The sequence below is a fragment of the Sinocyclocheilus grahami genome, unplaced genomic scaffold, assembly GCF_001515645.1.
Source record: "Sinocyclocheilus grahami isolate Dianchi unplaced genomic scaffold, SAMN03320097.WGS_v1.1 scaffold202.1, whole genome shotgun sequence".
Classification (NCBI taxonomy): Eukaryota; Metazoa; Chordata; class Actinopteri; order Cypriniformes; family Cyprinidae; genus Sinocyclocheilus; species Sinocyclocheilus grahami.
Window position 1 is genome coordinate 342,001 of NW_015505381.1, and position 8,961 is coordinate 350,961.

General features: G+C 35.8%; 1 protein-coding gene across 1 annotated transcript in view; it reads right to left on the reverse strand.

Moving 5' to 3' along the window:
- Positions 1 to 869: 869 nt before the first annotated feature.
- The window catches only part of anks1ab (ankyrin repeat and sterile alpha motif domain containing 1Ab), a 15,003-nt gene continuing 6,911 nt past the window's right edge, over positions 870 to 8,961 (reverse strand). The window contains exons 10-12 of the mRNA XM_016285796.1: positions 7,198 to 7,377; positions 3,185 to 3,283; positions 870 to 1,873 (exon numbers count right to left, since the gene is read on the reverse strand). Of these exons, the coding sequence (XP_016141282.1) occupies positions 1,754 to 1,873; positions 3,185 to 3,283; positions 7,198 to 7,377 (399 nt within the window). The 3' untranslated portion in view covers positions 870 to 1,753. The remainder of the gene's footprint in view (positions 1,874 to 3,184; positions 3,284 to 7,197; positions 7,378 to 8,961) is intronic.

The following is an 8,961-nucleotide window of genomic DNA, read 5'->3' on the forward strand; positions in this document are numbered from 1 at the left end:
CTACAATGTACACAGAGTCCAAAAAGATCAAAACTCTTGTTTTGAATTATTTTTTAGGTATAATCTGCTAATGTCACTCACAAAGTCCTTCTCCATATGAAAATAAACCACAGTTTAACAGGAAACATTGAACACTAAAATGTACAATGTTCACACAGTGCTCAGGAAAGAGAAGTCCAGTTTTCCAGAGATTCCACAAAGTTCTGCTTGCTTTTTAAAGACATAAATGAGTGAATCTCATGAAAAACTTGAGAAATGTTCACCTTTCACCCCAAAACTAAAGCAAATAAAACCTATTTTTAGGACCATGCATTGACATAATTGTCATGGCAATAAAATGCGGTTGTTACTTCTTTAAGTAAAGGAACTGTGAGTGGGGGGCAATCATATTTAACTGCAGTGTGAACATGGCACATGAAACAAGACAAAACATAAACCACCAAGAATGTAAAATAGCAGATTTCTAGCATCTAATACACTAAAATAACTTTTTTTTGCGTGAATAAAGTGGTGCAAACTTACAGTGGTTTCCCAAAAGTTCAGTACATGTCACAATAAGGCTGTTTGGAGATTTTTTTCTCTCTCTAGCCTTAGTGCTTTTTCTTTTCTTGGCTTCATTATCTTCTCTCTAAAGATAATTGTCACCGTGGGAATTCTTTTGCAATTCAAAAAAGTAACATTTACTATTATTATGTCTACGAAAATATTCTGTCTCATTTTTCTGCAAATGACTTTGTAGTGGAAATCTCAAAGGGAACTAATTTTACAGAACAAATCATCAATCACAAAATGAACATAGGTTATACACACACTTATTATGAGATGTTAACAATGTAAAGTTACAAATATAGAACTTTACGAAACAAAATGGATTCCCTTATTAGATAAAAAGTCAATTAAATTCCAACAAGGAAACAGAATAGGAATGTTGTCTTGGTTATTCCACTTTCTTGGGGCTGTTTTCTACTCTTCCCAGTAAAACTGTATTGCATTTCAAATCCCAAACTCTAAACGCTCTAAACAGGCATAGTCTTTCTTCCGAGGGCCTCAGAGCTGCAGATGCCTGGTAAGACAAAAGGAAGCACTGGGTGTGAATCGAGATTACAGACCCAACTCTTGAAAAACTAAAGAACTGCAGGGGGGGGAACAGGGGTCCAACTACGGGGGGAAAAAAGTGATCTAGTGCTACGGGGTTCGAGGAGCGCTGATGGGAAACTGCGTTATGTTGCATTCATGATCGTGAATGTACGTAAACTTGAAAAACAGTTCTAGTATTGCTGTTGCAGTCAGAGAGCTCATGGATCTACTAATTTCTAATAAAGTTTCGCCAACATGTCCGTCCGGATGAGGAGATGTAGAAATGCTACAAGTGTCAAGTTTGGAGGTTTTGTGATAGAGAACCCTCTGACACGAGGGACCGAACCGTAAACATTCAGCATAATGTATAAAATAGGGAAGCTTTCAAGATGTGATTTCGGACCATGACGGAAGAGTTTGAGGAGGCTGGTTATACGGCAAATCCAGGGATTCCAGAAAGCGCTCATCAGTCAAGACGACAAAAAAGGAAGGTGCAGGCGTACGGCTCTCCGAGAGGGCAATGCAGGCAAGGGTCGGGGTCGGGACTGGAGTGGGAAGTAGTCTTGCCCTGAGGAAGGCTACAAATCACAGTGAGAAGGCACGGGGCACTCGAGTTTATGGGGCGTGAGGTTGAAATGGGGCAGCAGGCGGGATTGGTCAAGGGCCGTGCCCTGCTTCAAAATATGGTGGTCTCATACTTGGTGCAACTCGAAGGCCTGGAGGATTCCCGCGGATCGAAGAGCCAACTGGTGCTGCCCAGGGACTGCAGGTCCATTTCCGGCTCCAGAGGGTCGATCTGCCGGAGAAGTAGGAGCGAGGAGTGAGACTGCAGGAGAGAATGGCAGCCAACGGAAACCCACATTTCACAAAATTGAGGAGATGGCCGTTGAGGATGAACACCATGTAGGAGAAATCACCGTAGATATAGACAACAACACTGATATCAGGACCTGATGCTGGTTTGAGCGTTTATACACAAACAGATGCTCATTCTAGCTGCTAGTTAACAGACAAACGTTCTTGCAAATGGATTCTTAAATTCAATTTGCACACAATCTTCATCTTGAAATCGCTAGTGTAGTGTCTTTTAAGAAGGTCGCCTGATACTGTCATTTCAAGTTGTTTCCAAAAAAGTGACGATCTTGAGTTTGATAATAAAAAGTGTAAATGTAAAATAGCTGTCTCCAATGTTGCTGACGCAACATTTTAAGTATTGCTTAAAACGCAATACTTTGTTTTTGAAAAGTCCTCTCAATGACATTGTTAGGCGACACAAACTTTTCGTTCCACTTTACTCTCTAATAATTTTAAAGACATTGCTCCAGGCATGGTAAACCCAATTGAAAAATTGTGTAGTGATCTGTGAAGTACATCTATAACTGAATAAATCTCCTGAAAACATGTCTGGGTCACATTTCACTCCAAAATCCCTTCAGAATGTACATTTTGCATACATTAAAAATGAGCCTATACTTCACGATGCCATAGAAGAACCTTTTTGTCTAAATGGTTCCATATAGAACCTTTAACATCTGAAGAACCTTTCTGTTTCACAAAAGGTTCTTTGTGGCGAAAGAAGGTTCTTCAGATTATAAAAAGGTAAGAAAGAGATGGTTCTTTAAAGAACCTTTGACTGAATGGTTCTTTGTGGAACCAAAAATGGTTCTTCTATGGCATCGCTTGAAGAACCTTTTGAAGCACCTTTATTTTTAAGAGTGTAGAACCATTAGAGTTTTGCACTGTGACATTTTTTCCAAGACAATTATGCACACAATTACCATAATAATGCATATGGATGTTTAATTTTTTACAGTATTATTGTAAGGATTAAGCAATATTAAATTCACTACAATGAAGTATAAATACTAAAATAAAAAATTAAACATAAAAAATAATATAACAATTTAAATAATATATTGCCTACCTGTATCTATCATTATATGTGTGTGTGTCTGTGTGTGTGTGTGTGTGTGTGTGTGTGTGTGAAACGTAACAGGAAAATTAGTAAAGTGAATAAGTGGCAGGGAAGAGAAAGCCAGAGATGTAGCAGGAAGAAGAGTGCTGGAGAATGTGAGGAAGAGAGAGAGAGAGAAAGAGAGAGCAGAACCTGAACTCCAGGGCTGATAGAGGGCAGCGGGAGGTAGGAGGGGCGGTGGACGGAGCACGTGTGACAGTAACAGCAGCGGCATTCAAGCACAGGTGCACCCTGGGAAGGAGGACCGGGCAGAAGCACAGAGACACAGATTACAGGCTTACCTCAACAAAATAAAGTAATATAAGATATGAAAAATATAACGGGACTGGAGGTGACACCTGTTCCATGTGGGTCATTTCTATAGCGCAGTACATTTTTACCACGCCATCATATACAGTATGTCTAAATAAATAAAAAAATAAAAAAATGGAAATCACGTGATCTTTTATCAAAATTGAACATGGTGAATTTTAAATGGTTTCACTACCTTTGTTTTAGCTGATGTTTTTCATCCTGCACTTATAACATAAAAAAAAAACATTCTTCATTTCTTTTCCCTTTTTTAATCAATGTTTTCTTGGGAATAAAATTCGCTTTTGGTGATTTTTTTTTATATTTGTTGTGTCTCACTCTAAAACATTCAATCCAGTTCGATAACATTACAGAAATTAGTAGAGAATATCAACATTTCAAAATCAGAACTTTTTAATCTCAAAATGAACTTAAAATTTAGCAAAATGAATCTTTCCCTCTTGTTGACATTGTAATATAAGCTAACTATCAGTCCCTTGATCAACAACGGATACATTTAGCTCTTAATTTCCTTCATGTTTATTGTCTTGCAATTCTGCAAATAATATAATCATATTTAAGAAAGCCTGTGCTTGACCAAAACATATATTTGAACATCTGCTATATCCTTTTATAGAATCCTTAAAGTTCAGAAGGTACTACAGAATAGAAATGACTCAAGGATTAACACTAAAATTTAGCTACTCAAAATCAATCCCCCACTGAACCGGGCACAAATAACAATGAAGCGTGTGCTGTGATTTTATTGTGTCAAAAATGACTCAAAATACCCAAATGTAATATAGACGTTTTTTTAGAGTAGAAGTCATATTTAAACTGACATAAATACAAATGAGGCTGCAAAGGAAGCTGTGTAACTGAGAACATATAAACTCCAGAAAATAATGCTTGTGAAAACAATCTCCAACCAAGGACCTTAAGACATTTAGGAAAAACCTTAAAGGGTTAGTTCACCCAAAAATGAAAATTAGCCCATGAATTACTCATCCTCAAGGCATCCTACGTGTATATGACTTTCTTCTTTAAGACGAATCCAGTCGAAGTTAAATTAAAAATTGACTTTGATCTTCCAAGCTGTTTAATGGCAGTCAGCGGGTGTTGCAGTTCATCAGTCCAAAAGAAGTGAAATAAAGCGCATCCATCCATAATAAAAAGTGTCTCACACGGCTCCGGGGGTTGAACAAAGGCCTCGTGTAGCGAATCTATGCATTTTTGTAAGAAAAATAAGCATATTTAAACCGTAATAATGAATTTAATCTAGCTTGCGCTCACTGTTGTAAACGGAAGCAGCTCTGGGCGGATGACGTATGAGGTCGGCGTTGCGCATGCGCCGCTCAAAAGTGACGAACGCGGAAGTGCAATTTCTATAGCGCAGTACATTTTTACCACGCCATCATATACAGTATGTCTAAATAAATCCAAAAAAAAAAAAATGGAAATCACGTGATCTTTTATCAAAATTGAACATGGTGAATTTTAAATGGTTTCACTACCTTTGTTTTAGCTGATGTTTTTCATCCTGCACTTATAACATTAAAAAAAAACATTCTTCATTTCTTTTCCCTGTTTTAATCAATGTTTTCTTGGGAATAAAATTCGCTTTTGGTGATTTTTTTTTATATTTGTTGTGTCTCACTCTAAAACATTCAATCCAGTTCGATAACATTACAGAAATTAGTAGAGAATATCAACATTTCAAAATCAGAACTTTTTAATCTCAAAATGAACTTAAAATTTAGCAAAATGAATCTTTCCCTCTTGTTGACATTGTAATATAAGCTAACTATCAGTCCCTTGATCAACAACGGATAAATTTAGCTCTTAATTTCCTTCATGTTTATTGTCTTGCAATTTTGCAAATAATCTAATCATATTTAAGAAAGCCTGTGCTTGACCAAAACATATATTTGAACATCTGCTATATCCTTTTATAGAATCCTTAAAGTTCAGAAGGTACTACAGAATAGAAATGACCCAAGGATTAACACTAAAATTTAGCTACTCAAAATCAATCCCCCACTGAACCGGGCACAAATAACAATGAAGCGTGTGCTGTGATTTTATTGTGTCAAAAATGACTCAAAATACCCAAATGTAATATAGACGTTTTTTTAGAGTAGAAGTCATATTTAAACTGACATAAATACAAATGAAGCTGCAAAGGAAGCTGTGTAACTGAGAACATATAAACTCCAGAAAATAATGCTTGTGAAAACAATCTCCAACCAAGGACCTTAAGACATTTAGGAAAAACCTTAAAGGGTTAGTTCACCCAAAAATGAAAATTAGCCCATGAATTACTCATCCTCAAGGCATCCTACGTGTATATGACTTTCTTCTTTAAGACGAATCCAGTCGAAGTTAAATTAAAAATTGACTTTGATCTTCCAAGCTGTTTAATGGCAGTCAGCGGGTGTTGCAGTTCATCAGTCCAAAAGAAGTTAAATAAAGCGCATCCATCCATAATAAAAAGTGTCTCACACGGCTCCGGGGGGTGAACAAAGGCCTCCTGTAGCGAATCTATGCATTTTTGTAAGAAAAATAAGCATATTTAAACTGTAATAATCCATTTAATCTTGCTTGCGCTCACTGTTGTAAACAGAAGCAGCTCCGGGCGGATGACGTATGAGGTCGGCGTTGCGCATGCGCCGCTCAAAAGTGACGAACGCGGAAGTGCAGGGGAGAGATCAAAACAAAACAACGGTCACGGATTAGAAGTACAAAACGAGGATTTGTAAAGAAGAATGTCGGAGGATTTCGATATGGACTGGTTTTCCTTTGCTAAAGTAAGGAAACTTTGCTTCCTTTGCTCCTGTAAACAAACGTTGGTTTTCACTACAGTAAGAAAGTTATTTCCCTTAACCAGGAAATTAACGTTCTTAGAATTGACAAGACAGTTGACCCTGAGTGGTCAGCTAAATATCTACAGTGGATCTAAAATATGAATAATTAATTATAACTAGTTATGGTTAATTATTCATATTTCCCCATGAGCTGATTCGCTACAGTTTTGAATAAGGATATTTTTCTTACAAAAATGCATCGATTCGCTACAGGAGGCCTTTGTTCACCCCCCGGAGCCGTGTGAGACACTTTTTATTATGGATGGATGCGCTTTATTTCACTTCTTTTGGACTGATGAACTGCAACACCCGCTGACTGCCATTAAACAGCTTGGAAGATCAAAGACCATTTTTAATATAACTCCGATTGGATTCATCTGAAAGAAGGAAGTCATAAATGCCTAGGATGGCTTGAGGGTGAGTAAATAATGGGCTAATTTTCATTTTTGGGTGAACTATCCCTTTAAGAAACTTCGAATCAGTTGTACCTCTATACTTCACAGCCATTAAATATGACATTTACTCTGACTGAAGTCTATCGATTCTGTCGATTTTTTTCCTATATCTATTTTTTTTATATTTTAGTTTAGGTTTCAAGTTTTATGGACAGCATCTGTGACAAGCTGTCGATTAACACAGAATCATTTTGACTCATCCCACAGTTTGTATAAGAAAGCAAAAATCATGTTTACAGTGATGCACTCGAAATGGAGGAAGATATATTGCAATAAACGTGAAAATATAGAAAATACACAAGGTTTCTAAAGTTAAAAAAAAGACTTTAACATTAGTTACATGAGACTTACAAGCCTTTAATGTACCATTAAGCTGCATTTTTTTTTTTTTACATATTTCTGCATTTAAAGCCTGTAGACATCCATTGTAAGTGCAATACTGTAAATACTGTTTTCTGAGGCAAACAAAAATATGTAAACACAATATATTCATGATACTATGATATCAGATAACATGTGCTGAAGTCATACTCACGGTGGAGCGGCGCGTGCTATTGTGGGACTGCGAGGTGGGCCTTTTGGTCTTGGGTTCTATGTTTTCGGAGGCTGGACCAGCATATGAACTGTGACGACGGGCCTTCTGTGCCTGGAGAGCCATCTGATACGCCACCTCAAACGCCTGTCCCAGCGTAAGGATGATCTCATAGGTCTGTGTCTATATGGGGAGCAGCCATTAGCTGAGTCATTAAATAATTACACAATATGGGATTTCACTCTCAGTAAGGCCATGAAAAGTGGCAGAGAAAACTACACTGGACCTGACAGTCAAACTGCAACCTGTAAGTGTTACTCATTTTCACATGTGAAGACGACAGCCAATCACAACAGAGCTAATTTACATAAAGCAGTACGCTGTTTAATTTTAAGGTTAAAAGTAATGGGGGAAAAAATTGTAATCAAATTGTTATATTTATCAAAATTAAAATCCTACGTAGATATTAAATTCAGTGTCCGAAAAAATTCATTAATAACAAAATAAATTATTAAATTACATATTAAATTAATATCCTGTGTAAATTCAATTCAGTATTTCAGAAAAACATTTAGTCAAATATTAAATAAAATTAATATCCTGTGTAGATTCAAATCAATACTTCAGAAACTATTTGAATTAACCATTCATATTTATATTTTTTATTTTAGCAGCTTGCAAGTGAGAAATATTAATAAAACATCTATCTGTATCTATCTATAAATAATAAAATTCATATAAGACAAAAAATACATTTAATTAAATAATCAATGAAAATTAAATTACATTTTGGTGAAAAACACCCTGACACCTTAATACTATAAATTAAATTAGAGAAACAAACATTTCGTTTGCTTGTAAATTTTGATTTATACTTTAGACTGTATTATTCGCTCAATAACTAGACTCAATATGAAAGTAAACAGGGTTAATTTTGTTTTCATATTGACTTTAATGAACCTATTCTCTGTCAACCCTGATTGGTTCCCCTATAAAAGAGCAGATAAAAATAAGGTTGCAAAAATTCCGGGAATTTTTAAAACTGGAAACATTCCATTGGAATTAATGGGAATTTGCACAATTGCAGGTTAGCCTATAACAGGGAACTTAAATGTAAAAGTTGCAGCGTACTCTTGGTTAAACAACAAGACTTTATGTAAATTCAGTTTTCAAAATTTCTACTCTGCACATTCCTCAATCACATGCAAACAGCACACTACTTAGCCCAAGGACTGCATCCATTCAAGTGAGTTTTGATGTTACATGGTGGGTAAAAATATTTGATCTATGGTATTAAAGTTTCACTAGCAAATACCAAAATGTGTTTATACAGTAGCTAGCTAGCCAGTAAATCATATCTGCTAAATATAAGCTAGTTAGCACTATTTCATTAACAATTTATAAGGGCTAGGTATCAAGCTGTGAGGCTCTTTCTTCTACCTTCTGCTAGCCAGATTTCTGTTATCATACAGAAGTACAGTACTGGACACATTCATATTGTTAAAGTTTTGCAAGCCTGCATTAATTTGACCCAAAATACAAAACAGTAATATTGTGAAATATTATTACAATTGAAAATAATGGTTTTCTGTTTTAATATATTATATTTATTTAATATATGTATTCCTGTGATGCAAAGCAGAATTTTCAGCATCATCACGCCAGTCTTCAGTATCACATGATCCTTCAGAAATCATTCTAATATGCTGATTTATTTTCAATTTTGGAAAGAGTTGTGCTGCTTACATTTATATATATATATATATA